The sequence below is a fragment of the Mastigoproctus giganteus genome, chromosome 9 (genome assembly GCF_048544385.1).
Source record: "Mastigoproctus giganteus isolate SK-2022 chromosome 9, ASM4854438v1, whole genome shotgun sequence".
Classification (NCBI taxonomy): domain Eukaryota; kingdom Metazoa; phylum Arthropoda; class Arachnida; order Uropygi; family Thelyphonidae; genus Mastigoproctus; species Mastigoproctus giganteus.
In genome coordinates this window covers 57,875,781-57,900,557 of record NC_143583.1, presented here as the reverse complement: position 1 = coordinate 57,900,557, position 24,777 = coordinate 57,875,781, and the positions used below count along the sequence as shown (strand labels likewise).

Here is a 24,777-nt window from a genome sequence, read left to right as displayed (position 1 = left end):
TGGTGGTTCCATTTAATAATTAGATTTTTGTTTACGGGGTTGGATGAAGAGTGAAGTGTACAGAAGAAAAGGAGGATACAAGAGATGATCTGCTAGCTCGCATATTGGACGCTGTTGCCCATATAAAGGAACGTGAAGATACACTCAGATAAGCAACATGCCATGTTCTCATGAGAGTAGAAAAGTGCACTGAACTTGATGGTGGCATTTTTTAAAATTTATTATAAACTGTTCTAAATTTGTCACTTAAAAATAAATATTCAAATGCCTCTATCTCGGAACCCATTCGGGATAGGGCACATGTTTATCTGAACTTTTTTTGCTTAAAATGGCATATCCTTTCACCTCCTGGAATATTGACCTTTCCTCCTGGGACACTGTGTGTGTGTGTGTCTCCACACACACACACACACACACACGGATCTGCAAACTTTTAATTTTTGAGGTGGTCCATAGATCTTAGTAGTTTGGGAGCCATTGGTATAAACAATTCAAATGTGAAAGAACCTTAGTGCATGACAAAGAAATCACAGGATGCCCAGTACTGCTGTAACATAAGAATATTGCAAAAATTAAGGCATTAATCCTGTAAGATCATATTATTGTCAAAGAATTAGCTGCAGAGCTCCAAACTAGTGTAGGATCTGTGAAGAACATCACCCATCAACAGTTGCATATGAGTAAAGTGTCTGCTAGATGGGTCCCCAGACTTCTGACCCCTCACCAGAAGAAGGAAAGGGCATAATTTGCACATGTTTTCGATATGCCAGGAAAAACTGAAACATTGTTGCATCCTGCTTATTCCCCTCTTTTTTTTTTTTTCTTTCTCTTTCCTTTCTTTCACTTTTGTGCCTTGAAGTCCTTTCTTTGTGGAAAACACTTTACTGATGATGATTTCTGCCGCCAAATTGTGGTTTGAAGGAGAGTCAGAGGACCTCTACAAAAGTGTATTGACAGGTGGCAAAAATGCGTCATTTTGTCTGGTGACTATGTTGAAAAAGTGTTAATACATGGTATTTCAACCTTTTATCACAATTACTTGTGGGTGAATACAAATCTTTTTTGAAACCAACCCCTCTATATATACAGATTCAGAGTAGACTGGGTTAAATTATTCAATATGCAGAGGTATGAGACAGTAGTGCTATCTCACACCTTTTCCTTTCTGGTATTGTTATTTTGTTTGTTATTTGGTTTTTTTTAGGAGCATTAGCAATTAAGGCCATATTGCTCCGGGATATGCGGTGGTCATTCCCTGACCATTCCGCATCCTCCATATTTGGCGGTGACGGGCTTGAACCCCGGTCTAATCAAGAAGCGTGTGCTTCGCACTAGCTGCTCCTTCCCACCTGGCTACGGAGGCACCTTCCTTTCTGGTAAGGAGTGTGATACTTTATGGAGCAGAGACAGACATTGGGGATAGAAAATATTAGAAGCTTGTCAAGCTTTGAGCTGCAGATATGAAGGAGGAGGATGGAAAAGATAAATAAGATGGGTTGATAAAGTGAAAAATGAGGTTTTAAGAATGGTAGGTGAGAACGATGTTTGAATAAAATAATCAAAAGGTAGAAGAGAAATTGTACTGGACACGTTTTGCAAGGTAAGCAATTGATAAAGAATGTGATGGAAGGAAAAGTTGAGGAGAACAGGCCCACAGGAAGATTGAGGAAACTATGAAGGATGGATTGAGAGGGGATGGTGGATATGAGAAGATGAAGAGGGAGGCTGAGGACAGGGAGCTATGGAGAAGTAGGGCAATGTATACACTGATCTGCCCTTGGCAGAATAATGAAGAATAATGAAGCTAGTATTTGGCATCAGCATCATTTCTTCTTCTTCAGCACAATGCAATTAAAATTGTGGCAGTTAACATGGAAAAGTTGACATGACATAAGAAAAGGGGCAATAAAAGTGAAAAACAGAGAAAATTATTAGAAAAGCACTATTATGTTCTAAAATTAACTAATTTATAGCATGTAGAACTGTTTCTACTAATATCTAGTCTTTTTTTTTTGTTTTCCATGTGAAACTGGGCAGTTCTTTAATGCTTTTATTCCAGCTAAATAAAAGTATAAAGCATTATCAAATAAGATTTGTGAAATAAAGGCTATAGAATGCTACTTTTAAACTGCTATTTATTTTATCTGAAAAGTTTTCTGAAAGCAGAATCATTAACCTTTCTTTAATTTAATTTGCATCTGACTATAAAATTAATTTAATAAAAATATCTATTCTAGCTACATTATAAGTTTCTAAATGCTCGTTATGAAAAATCAGCCAGTCCAGTCACTGAGGTTATGAAAAGTTTTCTGGTTTTTTTTTGTTTTTTTTTGTAGCTGTGTCACTTCAAAATACCTACTCTTCTGGAGGGAGGGGGGGGTGGATAAATTAGTAATATTCATAAATGCGTATGCTATAAGATTTAACTTCATGTGCTTCAACAAGAAACAAATTTATATAATTATATAGAAACTGCAAAATAATGTTTTAAATATTTCAGCATTTATGTTGAACTGATATACAGTACTTGCGATGGAAAAAAAAAAAAAAAAAACAACTTACGTTTCTTGTTTAGTGCAAACATTTGAACCATTTAGTCCAATGGCAAAGGGCAAGAACATCAAAAAAATCTGAATGTGAAACATCATTCTAGAAAAAAAATTAAATAAATAATAATAATTATTTTATAAACAACAATTATCTTTAAACAATTTTTTTATAAACAATAATTATCTTTAAACAATTATTTTATAAACAATAATTATCTTTAAACAATTATTTTATAAACAATAATTGCTCTTTTTATTACCTGTAAACTTTTTGTTTAAGGCAGAGAACAAAATGGATGACCAGCGTGACAACAATAATACTTTTCATATTATTTTTCATAAAGTGAAAAATAACACTTTAAATAATAATAAAAATTCTGATAACTAATTCATTTTTTAATCCGTTTCTTAATGTACATCAGTGTTGTCTCATAGGCCCAATTAACATCCAGTATGGAAGGGATCATTCAATCTGTATTAGCCCATCTCTCCTGATAAGCTCGCCTGCATTCCAAGAAAGAATATCCAGTGTAATTGAGGAAAAGCAGCAGGATTTGTAGTTAAAAATAATACTCTTTGGAATAATGCATTTTTCTCATCTCCTGTTATTATCAAAAACAGTAATAATGACACAGCTACTATCAACCTACAAAACAGAAGCAAACAAAGAAAAATTCAATCCCTGAAGGTACTGACACTAAATTCTGAATAAATTGTACATTACTCATAAAAAAAAAGAAAAAAAAACTAAAACACTACACCTTTTATAAGTATAAACTCTCCCCAAGATTAATCCAAATGTAAATTAATTGTGCTGACCTTCGCCCTGAGAAGCATGTAATACAAGAGGTGTCCGGACATTTACGAATACTCAAGACATCTGCATTCAAAACAATGACCAAGATCCTGAAATTCCACTCTTATCAAAACAGCCAAAGTTGTTACCTTCTGACTCAGAAGTCTGTGAATTTTGTGCACCTTGAATATGACCAGATTGAATTTTATAATTCAATGAAATCCAGCCCACTATGGTATTGTTAATATGTTGTAAATATGCATAACTGTGTTGTGTAGGGCTGATGAAAACCTACATGCAATAACTGATAAACAATTATTACATAATGACAAAGTAACAGTATGATGTAGTTTCATATTCATTTTCATAAAACAATTTTTTATTTTATTTTTTTTCAATGTTAATGGATACTTTGTTACTGTATTCACAAACGGACAGAGATGTGAAGATATATTGAAAAATGTCATCTTCCGCATTTGGGACAAACAGGCATTTTGAGCCATGTGATCTTTCAACAGGATGGAGGCTCAACAAATATTCTCGAGAGAGAGAGAGTTACTAAATTATTAAGAGAACATTTTGGTAGGAGAAATGATGGCAGAGCTTTTAAAACAAAGTGGCAAATTCTTAGTGTAGATTTGAATCCTGCTAATCACTGGTTGTAATGGAAATCTAAAAACCTGCATCCAGTGTTGAATCCAGACTGTTTGCACTGGGAGAGAATATAAATTTGGGGTTACATACAATATATGTATATATTTTTTATTATTATTTAATATTTACAATGTATGCGTATATTACAAACAAATCTGCATATTTATGAACGTTATAATAAGAGAATATGAGAAAATAAAAGGGAATATTTATTATTTAACATCTAAATACTAATAGTTAGTTCACAAAAACCACATTAATGACAATAATCGCAGTTTTATATTAAAATCACAGATTAAAATTGGCAAAAAAAAAAAACATACAAATTATAATAAACATGCAAGTATTATAATAATCTTTTTGTTCTTTGCTTTTTCTTTGCATATGTTTCAATCACTTCATTTATTAATTTTTCCTATAACTCATTAGGGCCTTCTATGCCTAGGGCCTCCCTCATTTCAAGAAGGATGTAGAGCTGCTGAACGAGTACGGAGAAGGGCAACAAGATTAATGAATGGAACAAAGGGTTGCTCTTATGAAGAAAGGCTAAGTTTTGCAAATTACAGTGTCTGGAGACTAGGCACCGGCGAGGTGATCTGATAGAGGTGTATAAAGCCTTGAATGGTTTGAGCAAGCTCAATGCTGATGGGATTTTCCTCTTGCTCAGAATAATCACCTGAGAGGACATAAATTCAAATTGAGGAAAGACAGATGTAGGATAGATGTACGGAAATTTGCCTTTAGCCAGCGGGTAGTTGTTTGGTTGGTGGAACAGACTTCCATCCCTTGTTGTGGAGGTTGATAGCCTAAATAAATTTAAGGCTCAGCTGGACAGGTATTTCAAACGAACGGGGGGGGTCAAGTGGAAGTTTTTTATTTGGCTAATGCTGCATAAGCTTTCTCTCTTGCATCATATGCCTCTACAAATACTTGTCTTCATGCAATTTTGCAATGTTTCCTGTCCTATTCAGTTCCTTAATATGTATTGTCATCAACCGATTCATTGTGTTAAAAAAATTTTCAGCACTAGCAGTTGAAACACGAATACAGCATAGCTTGATACATAATGTGTTTAGCTCAACATATTCAATATTTGATTCCAAAATTGAATGTATAAGATTGTTGTTGAATTGGTTTTCTCTTTTTGTCACATATTTAAATGAGCGAATGTCGTTCCAACAAAGGATCATAGTTCAAATTTAGACAAGACGAGATTATCTTTATGTCATCTTCTGTTAGTTTGCAGAAAGATTTCAATGATTCAAACTTTGCAGTAACGTTCATGATCGACATTGCTTTGTCATTAAAATGATCCTTCATTTGACTGACCATGGTATCAACAAATCTTTTTGCCGTTTTGTAACTTGTACTAATATCTTCATTTAGAACAACTGGTCAAATATGATGAATAGTCCAAAGCATTTTATGATAACTTTTAGAAATTGTACTTTCTGGGTTTTGTTCAATACAATCTGATGATATATTTCTAAATGTTATATTGTCAAGTTGATAAGCATCGGCAGTGAAGACAAGTGGAGCTCTTCCTTTTGTAAAACTACTCAAATTTGAAACAGTGAATAAAGCATCATGCAAGACAGATTAATTAAAAAGCTAGATTTTTCTAATTCCATCTGTCAGTGATGCAAGATTGGCTCCGTCTTTGTGAATATGTTCACATGTCATCATGATGTTACTATAACACAATTTCACTGCATTAATCAATTAGAAATTGCTCAGCCAACAAACTTCAATCATTTCGGGAATTTTTAACAGTGGCCCTTCCAGGACAGCTTGTACAATGGTTTCAGAAATCATCGGAACTTGATTTCCAATGATTTCATAAATCATCGGAACTTGAGAGAATTTATGAAACAAGTGTTGTCGACGTCTTTCATAACATGTAACATGCATTTGATGGTTGGATATTTATTTTTTGCACTAGTTAATGCTATGAAAATATGTGTGCTTGGCAATGAATGTAAAGTATTTCTCTTTTGCCATTTCAGAACAGTTTCCTCCAAACTCCATTAATATTCCCAGAAAAATTTGCAGCACCATCAAAGGCACAGGCTAATAAATATTTTAAGTCGTCTCTCTGTTTAAATTCTCTCACGATAGTTTGAGTCATTGTTTCTGCATCTGTACTGTCAAGTTTGACCAAACACAGAAACATTTCCCTGATATTATTTCCGTCATCCGCAAAATGTATTAAGATAGTAATTATTGATATTCATTGATTCGTCAGCCATTAAAGAGAAGTATTTACCTTTAATGTTCTTTATATCCTGCTTATCGAGCACTTCAGCAATATACAAAAGAAATTCAGATCCAGTTGCTTTACAGATATATGTTGAATGGCTGCTCTGCTCTTCTAACTGGGAGTTTAGGGTTTCATCGTGTTCAAGTATTATTCATTTAATTAAAAGGTTCATATTTCGTTGTGTGAGGTATTTCTTCTTTAGCCAAAAAATATAAACCCTCAATTAAGGCACACAGAGATTTTTGGTTATCATATTTCTGTTTTTCGCTTTCATTAATTAGCACAGAATGAATTGGCTTATGCAATCCTTGTGAACAAATTTTCTCCATGGAAAGACTGTACATGAGAAAAATCTTGCTAAACTTACAAAATGCTCCATCGCGAGATTTGTCAAAGTATAACCAGTTATACTTGGTTTCCCAATTTTTGTTATAATTTATATTTTTTTTCATGTTATCTAGTTGCCTACCTCTTTCTTCAACAATTTCCACTTCATCTGTGTCGGGATTATTGCTTGCGTTACTATTCTTTGTTTTCTCACAGATGCCTTGTTTCTTCATTCTCTTCTTTTTCCTCGACAGTAATCGCAGGTTTATTTTCTGCTTCTACTTCAGAACTAAGTTTTCGCTTTTTAGAAAAAATGAAAGAAAGTACAGTCTTTTGTACTGGTTTTTCGGCCATAATCGAGGTATAATTCTATTTGTTATTATAAATGAAACGTGCTAAAGTACTAAGTAATATAAAATGAATGCGTTAAAAATATTTAAACTTCACACTTAAAAAAACTATGGAACACCGTACACAACACAAGAAGTCAACTCCACTTCTGCGTTCTCTAACTTACACAAAGTTGCCATTCACCCTGATGAGCTATAGCGGAGCCCGCTGGTTCACAATCAAATCACTTTACAATGGACTCTCCATAATAAAATACGGTTCAGTCTATGCAATATGTAGTAAGTGCCAATTATTGTGAACAGAATTTTGATTCTACAGTAAAATCTAATTAATAATACAAACTCGGTTTATACAAAGTCTCATTTATATGAAGCACATGCCATTCCCCTGCGAAACGATATTTCCTATGTAAATATATTCATTTATTACAAAATTCGGTTAATGTGTAAATTACAAAGTTTGTTTTCACCCCGTGAGAAATAAATATTGTTATTTTATATGCTTAATACAAATCCTGGCACAGCTGTCTGATTATTTCCCGTATTATTGCCTCTGGCCACGCAGTTCCCTGCTTCCCAAAGGATGGCACTGACTTGTTAGAATTTACTTTTGTATACGCAAAACCAGTTTATGGTAGTTACAACTTAAATGCACTCAAAAAAAATTGTCATTGTGAAGAATGAGCTTAAATTAACAAAAGAATAAAAAAAGTTTTTCTAAGTTGTTTACATACACTCCCTCACTCTCCATGGGATTAAGGTCTATTGCATTACACCAGTTCAAAGAGTCTTCTGCTACAATACAGCATAATCTATTTTTAGTGCTATTTTATCTGAACTGATGTCTTTTTTTTTTTTGGAACTTGTCTTTAAATTAATTTAAAGTTTGTTCATATTAAATCTTATCTAGCAGTGTTATGATGAAAAAATGTAAACGGACAGAATTAAGCCTGGAAATTAAACTGAAAATTATACAAGAGGTTGATAGGATGGATCGAAGTAAAAGACATTGCAAAGGAATAACAACAACCCCAAGTTACCTAGAATACTGAAAAACAGAAAAGCTTGAAGTGCATGACACTGGAGCAGTGATAAAAAAGAGGTAACTAATTCGTGCTACAATTATACTACAAATCGTGCATCTAATTTACCAAGATCGAGTCCGATTTTGCAAAAAATCGGCAAATTATCTAGCTCAGCAACATGGAATTAGCGACTTCAAATGCAGAAGTGACTGGCTCCAAAGATTTAAAAACAGGAATAACTTGGTTTCACAAAATGTTTGCTGTGAGTCTGGATTAGTCGAAAAAGAAAAGGCTACAGACTGGTTGTGTTCTGTATGGTCCATTCTTAAAAATATGAGGATATTTTTAATCTTGACGAGACGGGTTTATTTTATAATTTGCTGCCAAACAAAACATTTGCTGTTCGAGGAGAGTCTTGTCATAGTGGAAAATGAAGTAAACAATGACTCACTGCTCTGTAATTCAGATGGCAGTACAAAAAACCAGGGGCTCACATCTGGTGAGTACGGGCTTGGCACACCCAGTGTCCTGAGCTGGATATCATCATCATTCTCTCTTTTGGTGATTCCCTCCTACCTCTCTCTCTTTTGGTGATTCCCTCCTACCTCTCTCTCTCTCAGGGTACCCAAATTTTTTTTTTTTTTTTGGCTGGTGCAGCATAAGCCTCAGGCTTCCTTGCACCATATGGCTAAGAATAATAATAAAATTAAGCCCACTTGTGATTGGTAAGTTTTCCAAGCCAAGATGTTTTAAAAAAGTTAACCAACTTTCCTGTGATTATAAGGCTAATAGAAGTGCTTGGCTTACAATCAAAATTTTATAGTCTTGGTTATCAAAAGTGGACAGAAGAATGGCTTCAGAAAAAAAGGAACTTTTTGATGATCTACACAGATGTGTAGATATATACAGCTGTTGATTTAACTCCCCTTACCACCAGTTTTATGCAGCCACTGGATCAAGGCACCATTTATAACCTCAAGAGAGCATACAGAGCCTGCCTGATAAGGTACTTGATCAGCAACATAGAAGCAGAGAACAATTTGCAGCCAAATTGGAATGTCTTGGATGCTTTTCTGTAATCTTGTTATTGCTTGAGACAGTATTGCATCAAGTGTAATAATCAAACTGCTTCAGAAATAATAATCAAACTGCTTCTTCTTCTGATGGAGAGAATATCATCAAAAAAAGATGGTCCAGCAGATGAATGTGATAGAAACATTGAAAATAGGGGAATTTGAAGGAGCAAATGAATTTTGTTGGTGAATTTGAAGAGTTTGTGATGGTGGATGATGAAGTTGCTATCACTGCAATGCCAAAAACAGAAGAGTTGATGAGCACCAAGCAAAATGATGTTTTTGTTACCAGGGACAGCAAAAGTGAAGCAGCACACACACTGCCATCTAAAAAAGATGCTCAAAATGCACTGAGCATAATAGAGAATGTGTTGGTCTGCAGTAACGTTGATAAAGAAACAACATTGCATTTTGATAATGTCTGTGCTGTAGCTTAAAAATGCATATAGGAAAAAGACTGTGTACAACATTGGACTTTTTCTTTAAATTAGATTAATTTATTAAAATGTTAATGGTTTATAGGCTTTTATATTAAGATAGTAATTCTTTTTAGTGTGATATTAAAATATTGTATATTTCAAAGTATATAGTGTACAATATTTTCATTTCCGTTAATTGCTTTTCTCTTAGTTTATCTTATAAATAAAATAAAATCTTTATAAAACGTGTTATTTCTATTACTGTATTGCTAGGCTTTTATTTTTATTATTTTATTAATTTTAATTAATTTATTTTTGATATTATTATTATTAATTATTATTCTTGGACAGATAGTATGTACCAAAAAAAAAGGCAAAATTTTGACATTTTTCGGGAATCTTGTTACTACAAACCTCGTTATTACAAAATGTGAAAATGTAGATCCCTTGAACTTTGTATAAGCGAAAACAGGAATAATATTATCCACAGGCTATAAAAATAAATATATAAAACACAAATTACACTTATAACCTTACCAATTAACAAAATTAAATGACATGAGAAAATAGGAAGAATATTATCCACAGGTTAGCACGGTGTTTCCCAACCTTTTTTTTACCATGCCCCACCTAAGTCTTTCTAAAATTCTGATGCCCCCTATGTAACGTTGGGAAACACCGATATATATATTTTTTTATATTCAAAAATTGAATTATTCCCTAAATGAAGCCTAATTACAACTTGTTCAGGACACGAGACTTAGGTTTTAGGAAGAAATCATTAGGAAAAATTAAGAAAAAAATAGGAAGTAAATTTTCAAAACATATAATAGACATTGTGATATCCAGTCGATTTCTTTTCTTTAGTAACAAATCATTTATGGAACTAAATCCACATTCAGCTAAATATGAAGATGGAAACGGTAACAATAGCTCTCTTGCAAAGTTGGTTGAATTTGGGTATTTAATTTCTGTTTCATCACAAAGCCATGCCATCGCTTCTTTTATATTGAATAAAGTTTTAACTGACTCATCATTTTGCATTTCTGAGAATTCTTCTTGGTACTGTATTGATACATCAGACAAATCCACTAACATTGGTTGCATCATCCAGGTTGGAAAATCAATTTGTTTTAAATCAAAAAAACCTTTCTTTTAAATCATCGGACAGAATTTTCAGATGATCAACAATAACAAAATACAGCGGTATCAGTCACTTCACATTTTTGCAGACAACGAAATTGTTCAAACTTTTTTTAAAAATATATTTTTGACATAATTTAATAAATGTAATGAAACCAAATGTCTTTTCGCTTTTGCATCGACGAGAATTTTATTTGTTCCTTGAAGTTGTTTATTTAATATATTTAGTTTTTCAAAGATATCGGCTAAATAACTCACAAATGCTTTACCATCGACTGTTAACAGATGCTTCATTTTAGGTTTGTCACTTAAAAAGTCACTAATAGTATCAAATAGTTCCATAAATCTTTTCAAGCAGTTCCCTTTCGAGAGCCACCTTACTTCAGTGTGAAGTAAAAATCTCACATGGTCTTCATTTTGTTCTTCACAAAAAAGCTTGAAGAGACAAGTTTTCCCTATGAATAACACAATGCACAAGAAGCATTTCTGGATTCTCATCTTTCATCAATTTTAGGCAGCTATTTTTCTTGCCCATCATATTAGGAGCACCACCTGCAGCGCAAGATGTTATATTTTTCATTGATATATTATTGTCATCTAAGTAATTTTTTAGCTTATTATATATATCTTTGGAGGTAGTGGTGCTCTCTAATGATTTACAGAATAACATTTCTTCAGCAAAATTACCTTTATCAATATATCTTACATAAGTTATCAGTACGGCTTCACTGTCTCTCAAAGTTGAGTCATCCATTTGCACTGAGAATTTTCTTGTTTTCAGCTTTCCAACAAGTTGTATTTCAATATCTTCACTCATTTCATCTATTCTTCCGCTAACAATATTGTTATTGAGTGGCATAGCTTTCACGTCTTTGTCATCTTTTTCCAGAACTGTTTTAAGAAATGCTGATATTGATGGTTTGATTAAATTCTCTCCTATAGTATGATTTTTCCCAGATTTAGCAATGAGTAAAGAAATTTCATAACTAGCCTCAAGAGTACGATTGACAGTTGCAGTATGAGCAATAAACAGAGACTTTACCAACAATTCTTCTTTTGTACAAGTTAAGTCATAGTAGGCGGTTGTTTTAAACTATAGACGAGCAATTTTTGAATTGCCCCCCAGAACAATCAAATTTCCCCCATGTGGGGCGTGGGACCCACGTTGGGAAACACCGGGTTAGCAAAATAAAAATAAATTTACCCTTACATACATAGCTAAATTAATATACATACTAACTAAACATAACAGTTTGTAATCTGATATTTCTCTTCACACTTTTTTTTTCTTTTTTGGGTTGTAAAATTTAAAACAGTAAAAAAAGGATAAGTATCAATCATTAACAAAGAACATGGCACGCACAAATTGTAACACGATATGCGCAAGTAAAAAGTTAACGAAGTTTAGATATAGAAATAAGAAGAAGATTCTGAAAATTTATTCATGTTTTTTATATGATTAAAGATTTCATGGAGGGGGAAACATATTTCACCACAATAACATAAAAACCCACACAATTCTAGCTATCCGTGTTATCACAAATGCAATAAGACTGAGTTTACTACTCATTTATAATAACTAAAAAAAAAAGTCCAATAAAAGGGAAACTGCAAATTAAAGATATCACGATAAAGATATTGTGACGTCTAGAAATGTGCTTCATAAAATCACAAAGGCGTTCAAAATAATTTATATAACCGAACATATGATTCTAATAGACAATGACAATGTAGTGCATTTAATGATCTGAATTGGTTTTTTGCACTCATAATTGTTTTCTCACTTTATGAAATACCGATTGAAAGTTCACTGTCGACCAAATCCTAACTTCACCGAAAGAGTATTCTATCCCAACTGCACCGTCTGCACGACTTTGAGTGATATATAATTTGTAAAAGGTGGCAAGGATAAAAGAATCAAAGATTGGATATCCCTGTGATCGGCTGAATTTTTCTCATTTCAGTTCCCGTGCATTTTCTTCTTTCTTTGTTTCAACTTTCCATACGTGTATATAGCTTTATTATTTCTTTGTCTTTCACAGGGCATTCATCAACATAACCTAGCAACAGATGATCCCACCACAAACTACATATAGTACAGATACATATATAATAAAAGTTATAAAATGCATTGTTTATAGGCTGCCACCAAGTCATTGTCTTATTTTTGGTATACGAATGAAGAATTAGCCATAAGTAGACTCTTGCTGTGAAAAAAAAAAAACAAATGAAGGGAACCTGAAAGCCATAAAGCAAAACTGCCAACAATTGAAATAGTGTCTGCAGTAGACTCCTCTCTCTGCCCATACATCGTTTAGCTCTTCCCCTGAAAGTCATGAGACTCTAATTACAATAGCATTCATCACTGAGGAACCAATTCAGGCAAACCTATTCACGGCCTGTGATCCAGCCATTATCTTGTTAGCTTTAGCATAGGCATATGATGCAAAAAAGCAAGCTTATGCAGCATCAGCCAAAAAAAAAAAAAAAAGCACTTCCACTTCACCCGTCCGTTCATTCGAAATACCTGTCCAGCTGAACCTTTAATTTATTTAGGCTATCAACTTCCACAACAAGGGATGGAAGTCTGTTCCACCAACCAACTACCCGCTGGCTAATGGCAAATTTCTGCACATCTGTCTTTCCTCAATTTGAATTTATGCCCTCTCAGGTGATTATTCTGAGCAAGAGGCAGAATCCCATCAGCAATGAGCATGCTCAAACCATTCAAGGCTTTATACACCTCTATCAGATCACCTCGCCAGTGCTTAGTCTCCAGACACTGTAATTTGCAAAACTTAAGCCTTTCTTCATAAGAGCAACCCTTTGTTCCATTCACTAATTTTGTTGCCCTTCTCTGTACTCATTCCAGCAGCTCTACATCCTTCTTGAAATGAGGCCTCCAGACCTGTATACAGTACTCAAGGTGTGGCCTGACCATTGCCTTATACAAGGGAATAATCACCTCCTTATCCCTGCTAGAAAAATTCCTGTATATCATAGACAAGACACAGTGAGCTACTCTTGCAGCCCATCTGCACTGCTCAGAGAACTTCATATCTGCCTGCACAACCACCCCCAGGTCCCTTTCATTCTCTACCACTGTCAGTGTAGTACCACAGAGTTCATACGTTGCTCTGGGGTTGCTGTTTCCCATGTGTAGTACTTTACATTTGTCAATGTTAAACTTCATTTGCCACCTCTGCTCAACCTTTCCAGAACCTGTTACAGCAGCATAGCATCAGTAGTGTCTTTAACAACCTGCCAACTTTTGTATCGTCTGCAAACTTGGACATTAAGCTTGATATACCATCATCAATATTATTTATAAATACAGAAAACAGTAATGGACCCAACACTAAACCCTGAGGGACTCCACTAATAACATTAGTCCACCATGAGCAGTGTCCATTGATTACCACTCTGTCTTCTCCCCCTCAACCACCCCTTTATCCATAGCAGCAATTTGCCTCCAATGACACACTGCTCCAATTTGTGCAGCAGTCTTCCATGTGCAACAGTATCAAAAGCCTTTCTAAGATCCAAGTATATAATATCCAAGTTATTCCCTGCATCCAGTTCTTTTGTGACTGCATCATAGTACCCAATCAAATTGGTCAGGCAAGACTTTCCCTTAACAAAACCATGCTGTGTCCGAGCTATAACTGAAGTCTTGTCTAGATGATCCTGCAGTGCTTCTTTAACCAGTGCCTCCATTAATTTTCCTGGAATAGAAGGACTTTGTTTGCAACATACAAACAAAGAATTAGTTGCAAGTAGACTGTTTATGTGAAACACTATCAAGAGATGATTTGTTCAAAAATAAAGGGAACCTGAAAACCATAAAACAAAAATGCCAACACTTGAAATAGTAGCTTTCAGGTACAATTTATGCAACCAGAAATGTTGCATATTTAATTATCTTTAGAGGTGGTAAGAGTACCACACTTTGGGAAACACTGCTCTAGTTGATGTGATTTTTTGTATTGTTTATTTGATATAAATTTATTGAATTTGTGTTTTATAATTTCAACACAGTAAACTGATAAAACTGAAAAGAACAGTAAGAAGAAAATATCAATTAAAATTAAACAAAAAATGTGGCAAAAATTTCAAGGTCCGAGGTGTTGGAACAAATATTAAAATAAATATATTTTTTGCCGGGGGGGAATTTTATTCCACTGGGGGTGAAACTCACCTCCATCATCCCCCTGGATTCATCACTGCCTGCATCTACAGACACAATCCAAAAATGTCACAGCTAAAGAGGGTGATCAAATAGAGATGATTATGATAATTGTGCATTACAAATAAAGAGGCTGATCCAAACAGATGATGAATGTAACCTGATATCAACTTTCCTTCAGATATTCATAATTTCATTCTCAAATCGGAAATGTTACTGATTCAACATGACAACATTTTGAGCAATATTTGTAGCCATGTAAAATTGAAGCCCCACAATAAAAACTAAATTATTATGATTTGTTGCATGTAGATTAAAATATTAACATCAAAACATTAACACATTACTTTTTATATTAATTCACTTCATAAACAACCTTATCATCTTGCTTTAAAATTATAGAGCTAGCTGCTCAAATTAAAAGCTCAATATATTACATAAATAATTACAATACCAATATCAAAATTCGGAACATGCCTATGGAAGAGCTGAACTATTGCACAACAATAAGACAGCTAATAATGTCTGTACAGCTAAGGTGTGTACAATTTACAGACAGGCACAGAGCAATTAAGCAACACAAATGTGTTAAACTTAGTTTTTTCCCAACTTTTGGCATCTCTCATCTTAAATCATCACTAGCTTGCCATATGCTATACTGATAAGGTGTTAAAATTCTCAGTGATGCCAATAAGTACTGAAATGGTCATTTGATGATGGAAAGGTGGATGCATTATTAATAATGTACATTATACTTCTTTTTTTTAGCAGTGCAATACAGGGCAATTCATGGTGGCAGCCTTACAATTTCAGAGATCAGCACCTTTCAATTAAATTATCTTTTTTCATTTGTCTTTAAAAAAAAAACAGATACAAGTTCCATTATAAACAATATATGTAATCTACAGACAGGCTAATAACAATCAATTACTAAAATGCTAATCTCAAAGTAAATTTCCAATGGTGCAAAGAAAACTTTACTAACTTCAGTCTTTTTTTTAAACTCATCATCATCATCAGCCATTTTCAATCCACTGCAGGATAAAGGCCTCTCCAGCAACTTTCCAGTTCCTTCTGTTTTGAGCACTGGTCATCCATTTACTACCCACAAACTCATGAATTTCATCTATCCATCTCAGCCTTTGTCTTCCACGTTTTCTTCTAGCTCCTCTTGGGTACCATTCTGTTATTTTCTTAGTCCATCTGTCATCATGTCTTTGAGCTATGTGTCCTGCCCAAGACCATTTTAGTTCTTTAGTTTTGATAAGAATGTCCTTTACTTCAGTTTGCTGCCATGTGTTTCTCTTCTTGTCTAACAGTCTGATTCCCAATATAATTCGTTCCATTCTTCGGCTGTGTAGTTCTCAGCCTCTCTTCCATTCTTTTGGTGAGTGCCCAAGTTTCACTTCCTTAAGTCATGGTAGGGAGTATACATGGGTTCATTATTTTACGTTTCAGACAAACTGGGATATTGCTCTTCAGTATGACTATATTTCCTGAATGCTATCCATCCAAAATTCATTCTTTTCTTGACTTCCAGCCATTTATCATTATTACAGCTAACAACTTATCCCAGATAAGTATATGACTCCACCTTTTCAATTACTGCTCCTTCAATCATTATTTCCCTTTCTGTGGCATACTTGTTCATCATTACTTTTGTTTTAGCCATATTCATCTTTAGTCCAAAATCCTTATTAACTGTGCATAACTGATTAAGATTTTCCTCTAATTCTTTGGGATCGTGGCTTATGACCACAATGTCATCTGGAAATCGTAAATGGTTTAGGTACTCTCCATTCACGCTGACTCCTTTCTGCGACCAGTCTAATCTTCTGAAAGCTTCCTCAAGGGCAGCTTCGGAGATAGTGTCTCCTTGTCGAACTCCTTTCTTGATTTTAAATTTCCTACTATCTTTGTCTAGTCTAATAAAGGAGGTAGCATTCTCATATATTTTCTACAAAATCATAATATGTGGGGTATCTATGCCTTGTCTTTCCAGTGCCCGAAACATTACCTTATGCTGTATGGAGTCAAATGCTTTTTCATAATCCACAAATGCCAGGCATAATGATGTTTTATATTCATTTGCTTTCTCCATTAGCTGTGATATTATGTGAAGGTGATCCTGTCTTAAAGCCAGCTTGCTCTTTCGGTTGATTCTCATCAAATATTCTTGCCTCAAATCTAATTTGCCTCAAATATAATTGGCTTGTATCTAATTCTTCAGTTTCATTTTCTGCCTACACCAAAGCTTGCAACAATTGTAAAGCAGTTATTAATCAGTCCAAACTAGAGTTTGAACAGGCTAAGAGTAGAAAACTTGCTTCTTGCCCTAATGGTAGCCAAGCATTCTGGTCTCTTGCCAAAGCTATTGGCCGCAACTTTTGCCCGTCTCTGCTCCCACCTCTGGCAAAACCAGATGGTTCTGTTGTCACTTCAGCCAATGATAAAGCTGACCTGCTAGCATCCCATTTTTATTCCAACTCATGTATTAATGATCTTGGTAAAACACCTCCCACCATTCCCAGCATGCTCCATTCAATGCCTTCTGTGGTCTTCTTCATAAGGATGTCAGAAGGAGTTTGAAAAATCTTGATGCTAAGAAAGCTCCAGGTTCCGATGGTATTTCTGAACATGTTCTCAAAACCTGTGCTCCTGAACTTACTCCTGTTCTTAGCTGCCTTTTTTTCTCTTTCCTATTCCAAAAGTGTTTTCCCTTCTGCTTGGAAAATGCTCATATCCAGCCAGTTCCAAAAAAGGGTGACAAATCCATCCCATCCAATTATCATTCCATTGCAATTATTTCTACTCTTTCTAAAGTAATGAAGACATAAATTAACCGTCACCTCAAACTATCTAGAAACCTTCCATCTGATCAATGATCAGCAGTAACAATTCTGTCAATGTTGATGCACAGGTGATATTCTGGTTTATGTTACCCATTTATAAACGAATTCAATGGAAACGTTTGGTGAAACACAAGCACTGTTACTCTTGACATCTCAAAAGCTTTCAATCGTGTTTGGCATAAAGGTCTTCTACACACGCTTCTTCCTTATGGTTTTCCAACTGTTTTTTGTAATTAGTTAACCAGTTTTCTCTCTGACCACTCACTGAGGGTGATGGTAGATGGCTCTCTATCTTCTAACTTCTCCACTAATGCTGGTGTCCCCCAAGGTTCAGTTCTTTCTCCCACTCTTTTCCTCTTTTATATTAATGACCTTCTTCCATTGACTGGAAATCCTATCCATAAGTTTTGCTGATGACAGCACATTGCATTCCAGTTTGTGAAACCTCACCCTGCTCAATGAGCTTCAACTTTCTGAATATCCCCTAACAATTCCTTAAATTCCAATCTTCAGGTAATTCTCCAGTGGGGCAAAGACAACTTAGTTGATTTCAATCCTTCTAAAAACTCAGTCCTGTCTTATATCTCGCAAAAAGAATTCTTCAGCTCCTATGCTTATCTTTGGTAACACTCCAATTTCTAGGCAAGATGATATATCTCTTTTGGGGATTACCCTGACTTCTAATCTCTCTTCACACAAGCACATTACAAATATTGCTTTCTCTGCATCAAAAAAACTTGATTTTCTCTTTCACTCTTGGAATTACTTTTCTTCCAAACAGCTGTACAAATTGCAAATCCGCCCTACCATGGAATATTGTTCCCACATCTGGGGCAGTGCCCCCAAAACCTCTCTCAGGCTTCTAGATTCCATTCAGAAGAGGGCAGTTAGTTCAATTAATGACTCATCTCTAACAGACTCTGTCCACTCTGTGTCTCATAGACGTTCTGTTCTTGCTGCATGTCTTTTCTATAGGTACTTCCACGGGCACTGTGTTCTTCTGAATTGGCTTCTACAGTGGGAGCCAGAAGTGTTCAAAGCCGCTAAGTGGATTTTTCTTATTTATTGATTTGAAATTATTGTTTTTCTGAAAACTTCTGATTTAAATTTAGTAGTACAGCATTATTTTCTGATTTTCTGATTAATCTGGTGTATTTATTCTTTATTTGGCCTTGTAATTGCATAAAAGTATCATTAAGGGTATCAAATCCATGTGTTACAAGTTGCAGCTCCGCTGAATGAGAAGTTTTTTAGCCCTATTTAGCCACTTTATTGACCATTTTTTACATCAAATTGTTTTCTATAAGTAGCTTATAGACCTAGTCAGGATCGTTAGTTTATTCTGAACTGAGACAGCGAGATTTGGAAGTTAATTAATACTTAAGTGTCTGTAGATTTATAGTTCGTAATTTGCCGCCTTTGTTATACGATACGTTATATTCCGAACTAGATAGTGTTAGTATAGTATAATATTGTCAATTAATCAGTAAAATCAATTAAGCTTGTTAAACTTCATTGTCAATTAAATTGTACTTTTAACTAAATATATATAACGACTTAGAGTACAAACGTAACATAATTAGCATTAACATTAGTAGAGGCATTTGATGCAAGAAAGCAAGCTTATGCAGCATCAGCCAAAAAAAAAATAAATAAATAAATAAACAAAAAATAACCACTTCCACTTCACCCCTCTGTTCGTTCGAAATACCTGTCCAGCTGAGCTTTAAACTTATTTAGGCTATCAACTTCCACGACAAGGGATGGAAGTCTATTCCACCAACCAACCACCCACTGGCTAAAGGCAAATTTCCGCACATCTATCCTATATCTGTCTTTTCTCAATTTGAATTTATGCCCACTCAGGTGATTATTCTGAGCAAGAGAAACAATCCATTAAGCATTGAGCATGCTCAAACCATTCAAGGCTATATACACATCTATCAGAACACCTTGCCTGTGCCTGGTCTCCAGACACTGTAATTTGCAAAACTTAAGCCTTTCTTTGTGAGAGCACCCCTTTGTTCCATTCACTAATCTTGTTGCCCTTCTCTGTACTCGTTCCAGCATCTCTACATCCTTCTTGAAATGAGGCTTCCAGACCTGTATACAGTACTCTAGGTGTGGCCTGACCATTGCCTTATACAAGGGAATAATCACCTCCTTATCCCTGCTAGAAAAATTCCTATATATCATCGACAATACCCATGAGCTACTCTTGCAGCCCATCTGCACTGATCAGAAACCTTCATATCTGCCTGCACAACCACCCCCAGGTCCCTTTCATTCTCTACCACTGTCAGTGTAGTACCACAGAGTTGATACGTTGCTCTGGGGGTTGCTGTTTCCCATATGTAGTACTTTACATTTGTCAATTTTAAACTTCATTTGCCACCTCTCAGCCCATCTGCTCAACCTTTCCAGATCCTGTTGCAGTAGCATAGTGTCAGTAGTGTCCTTGACAACCCTGCCAACCTTCGTATCGTCTGCGAACTTGGACATTAAGCTTGATATACCATCATCAATATCATTTATAAATACAGAAAACAATAATGGACCCAATACTGAACCCTGAGGGACTCCACTAATAACATTAGTCCACGATGAGCAGTGTCCATTGAATACCACTCTCTGTTTTCCCGCCCTCAACCACCCCTTTATCCATAGCAGCAATTTGCCTCCAATGCCACACTGCTCCAATTTGTGCAGCAGTCTTCCATGTGCAACAGTATCAAAAGCCTTTCTAAGATTCAAGTATATAATATCAAAGTTATTCCCTGCATCCAGTTCTTTTGTGACTGCATCATAGTATCCAATCAAATTGGTCAGGCACAAGACTTCCCCTTAACAAAACAATGCTGTGTCCGAGCTATGACTGAAGTCTTGTCTAGATGATCCTGCAGTGCTTCTTTAACCGTGCCTCCATTAATTTTCCAGGAACAGAAGTTAAACTAACAGGTCTATAATTATTTGTGTAGCCCTTTGATCCTCCTTTGTGAGTTGGGGTCACATTTGAACATCTCCAGTCCATGGGTACTTCCCCTGGTCCAAGGAAGCTCTCATAATTATGGCAAAGGGTTTGCTTACTTCCTTTGCTGCCTCCTTTAATATAACTGGATAGATCCCATCCACCCCAGGTGCCTTTCTTGTATTAACCTACAACAATTTCTCCTGCACTTTACTCTCAGTTATTACAAGATTCTCTAGCTTACTGCCGAGTTGAATACACCTCTGGCATTCCCCTCGCTGAATAACTCCTCGTGTGTGAATGTTGATGCAAAATATTCATTCAGTTTGTTAGCTATCTGAGCAGGATCATCAACAGTTGACCCATCGATATCAAGTGGACCAATCTGATTCATCCCCTTCCTTCTAGAGTTTACATAAGTAAAGAACTCTGCTGTTTTTCTTTGCATCCCTTGCCAAAGATTTCTCGTAATCTGCCTTCGCCGGCCTAACCTCCTTTGTAACTTGGTTACAGATCAACTTTATCTATCATAGGCTTCTATGTCACGTGTTAATTTGTATGTATCCCACGCATTTTTCTTCTCTGCCATATATCTCATTAGTTCATCTGACATCCACTTAGGCCTAAACCTTTAACAATATTTCTTAGTTGGTATGTAAAGCCTAGTAGCTTCCAAGAGAAGTTCTTTGAATACTTCCCATTTTGAATTTGCTGTTGGTAACATCATCAGTTGTTCCCACTGTATAGAATTTAAATACTGTCTCAGTCCATCGTAGTCGCCTTTACGAAAGCAATAACGCTTCCCTTTACCCCTAATGGTAGTTACCTCTTTGAGTAAATCCCACTTCAGCACACTGTGATAACTGCCAGCTAGTGGTTCATTTACCTGCAGATTCTTAATGCATGAAGAATCACTACTGATAATCAAATCAAGAGTATTACTCCCTCTAGTTGCCTCCCGAACATGCTGATGTAGAAAACAATCATCCAATAAATCCACAAAAGCCTTGCTAGTGTGTGAGTGACCAGCCCCCAAATTCCAGTCAATATCTGGGAAATTAAAATCCTACATTATAAGACTCTCTGATTTACTGGCCCACTATTTCCCCATACAGATTCTTATTATACTCATCAGAGTCATTAGGCCTATAGCACACTCCTACTCTCAATTTTGATCTCCCAATGCTTATGTCACACCAAACTGACTCGACACTGCACTGTCCAGCAATGTTGACTGGCTTCGCTTCCTTGGATTTTATGTATTTCTTAACTAATAGCATAACCCCTCCTCCCTTCCTACCCTGTCTATCCTTTCTGTAGACATTGTACTCCCCAAATTCCAGTTCTGCATTCCTTATATATCTGTGTGACACCACATCTCAGAAATCCCCACAATATCTGCCTTTGATGTTTTGAGCAATACCTCAAATTCATCAAATTTATTTACTAAACTCCTAGCATTGGTGTACACGCCAGTATACATGCACCTGTTCATTTTCTTAGCTACCCTAACACAACCTATGTGTTTATTTGTATCCCAATGATTCCCAGCAGTCTCTGAACTATCCTGCATCTTATTTTCCAGGCTGCGGCTCATTCCAATAGAAGCAGTGCAAGAATCACTTTCACCTCTGCCAGTGGCTACTGTTAATCTATTAGTCCTTGTATCCCCCCAATCTAGCAGTTTTCCGACCCACCTAACACTGCCTCGATAGCATCAGAAAACATTCTTGCACCCTTTCTATTTAAGTGTATCCCATCCCTGTAGAATTAATTAATACATAACTTGATACGGAAGTTATATAAAGGGAACTCGTAGAAAATTAATACTTGATACTGAAATATATATATATATATTTATAACTGTATTGGGATACAAGTTTAGGGTTATAATTTTGTACTTAAATTGAAATTAAATCATGGCTCAGACCAGAGCAGCAAAGCAAGAGGCTCAAGCTAATGGGAGTGCTGTGGCTCAGAGGAGAACTGAGGTGGGCAGTTACCCTCTGAATCACAGCCTTTTAAAATGCACTGTTTGCATAATGTTTATGGAGCAATCAGGTACGGGACATGATATTGCCATGGGGGGATGTCTTTTTGTGTGTGCGTGATGCAAGGAGTGTAACGAAATCAGGCAACAACTCAGCATTGTTATGGGCCTATATCAGAGCTTGAAGGACAGGGTAGATGCCCTCGAAGGAACTAAATTGAGGGGCCCATCAAGCTCTCGTATGCCCACATCAACGTCAGAGCTAGCACTTGTTCATCATGCAACACAGCGGCAACCCCTAAGGCAGAATGCACTGGTCCCACAGGAACTAGTAGTTGCAGGTGACTATTGTCAGGGAAACGGGAAACATGCTTTGTAAAAAGGATAGGTGGAACAGGACCAGGGTATGTCTGCAAGGGGCAAAGGTTGATGACGTAGAGTGGTTATCATCTTTTAAGAGCACAAAAGGTGATATAGTTGCCACTAATGATATCAAGAGTAGGAGACGGGCAGGATTACTTAACAAGTACAGGTCACTGTTGAAAAAAATCTGTGAATTAGGGTTGAATTTGAAATTGTCTGCAATTCTGCCCAGACACGATAGGAGGGAGTATATGATGAGAGCCTTGTTGATCAATTCGGCCCTAGAAAGATGGTTCAAGGCTCAAGGGGTAGAATTTTTTTCAGCCTGGACTGTACTTGTTAACAGGGAAAGGGAGGGAGGGAGGGAGGGAGGGGGGGAGAGAGAGAGAGAGAGAGAGAGAGAGAGAGAGAGAGAGAGAGAGAGAGAGAGACTGCTTCTACAGGGATGGGATACACTTAAATAGAAAGGGTGCAAGAATATTTGCTGATGCTATCGAGGCAGTGTTAGGTGGGTCGGAAAACTGCTAGCTTGGGGGGGATACAAGGACTAATAGATTAACAGTAGCCACTGGCAGAGGTGAAAGTGATTCTTGCACTACTTTTATTGGAATGAGCAGAAGCCTGAAAAACAAGATGCAGGATATTACAGAGACTGCTGGGAGTCATTGCGGTACAAGTAACACATGGGTTATGTTAAGGTAGCTAAGAATAGAAACAGGTGCATGTATACTTGCGAGTACACCAATGCTAAGAGTTTGGTAAATAAATTTGATGAATTTGAGGTATTGCTCAAAGCATCAAAGGCAGATATTGTTGGGATATCAGAGATGGGGGGTGTCACACATATAAGGAATGCAGAACTGGAATTTGGGGAGTACAACGTCTACAGAAAGGATAGACAGGATAGGAAGGGAGAAGGGGTTATGGTATTAGTTAAGAAACACATAAAATCCAAGGAAGTGAAGCCAATTGATATCGCTGGACAATGCAGTGTCGAGTCAGTTTGGTGTGACATAAGCACTGGGAGATCAAAATTGAGAGTAGGAGTGTGCTATAGGCCTAATGACTCTGATGAGTATAATAAGAAACTGTACAGGGAAATAGTGGGCCAGTACATCAGAGAGCCTTATAATGGGGGATTTTAATTTCCCTGATATAGACTGGAATTTGTGGGTTGGTCACTCACACACTTGCAAGGCTTTTGTGTGGGAGGCAACTAGAGGGAGTAATACTCTTAATTTGATTATCAGTAGTGATTCTTCATGCATTAAGAATCTTCTGATAAAGGAACCACTAGGTGGCAGTGATCACAGTGTGCTGAAGTGGGATTTACTCAAAGAGGTAACAACCATCAGGGGTAAAGGGAAGAGTTATTGCTTTCGTAAAGGCGACTACGATGGTCTGAGACAGTATTTAAATTCTATACAGTGGGACCAACTGAAGATGTTACCAACAGCAAATTCAAAATGGGAAGCATTCAAAGAACTTATCTTGGAAGCTACTAGGCTTTACATACCAACTAAGAAATATTGTTCAAGGTTTAGGCCTAAATGGATGTCTGATGAACTAATGAGACATAAGACAGAGAAAAAAAATGCATGGTATACATATAAGTTAACACATGACACAGAAGCCTATGAGAGATACAAGTTGATCTGTAACCAAGTTACAAAGGAGGTCATGCAGGCAAAGGCAGATTACAAGAAATCTTTGGCAGGGGATGCAAAGAAAAACAGCAAAGAGTTCTTTACTTATGTAAACTCTAGAAGGAAGGGGATGAATCAGATTGGTCCACTTGATATCGATGGGTCAACTGTTGATG

At 36.0% G+C, this 24,777-nt stretch overlaps 1 protein-coding gene across 4 annotated transcripts in view; it reads right to left on the bottom strand.

Moving 5' to 3' along the window:
- The window catches only part of LOC150080269 (uncharacterized), a 604,576-nt gene that overhangs the window by 520,485 nt on the left and 59,314 nt on the right, over positions 1 to 24,777 (bottom strand). For 2 of the 4 annotated variants that reach the window (XM_090381639.1, XM_090381641.1), the window contains exons 2-3: positions 6,729 to 6,886; positions 2,563 to 2,649 (exon numbers count right to left, since the gene is read on the bottom strand). In XM_090381639.1, the coding sequence (XP_090237765.1) occupies positions 2,563 to 2,648 (86 nt within the window). In that variant the 5' untranslated portion in view covers position 2,649; positions 6,729 to 6,886. The remainder of the gene's footprint in view (positions 1 to 2,562; positions 2,650 to 6,728; positions 6,887 to 24,777) is intronic. The other 2 variants (XM_090381640.1, XM_090381638.1) reach the window with 1 other exon arrangement.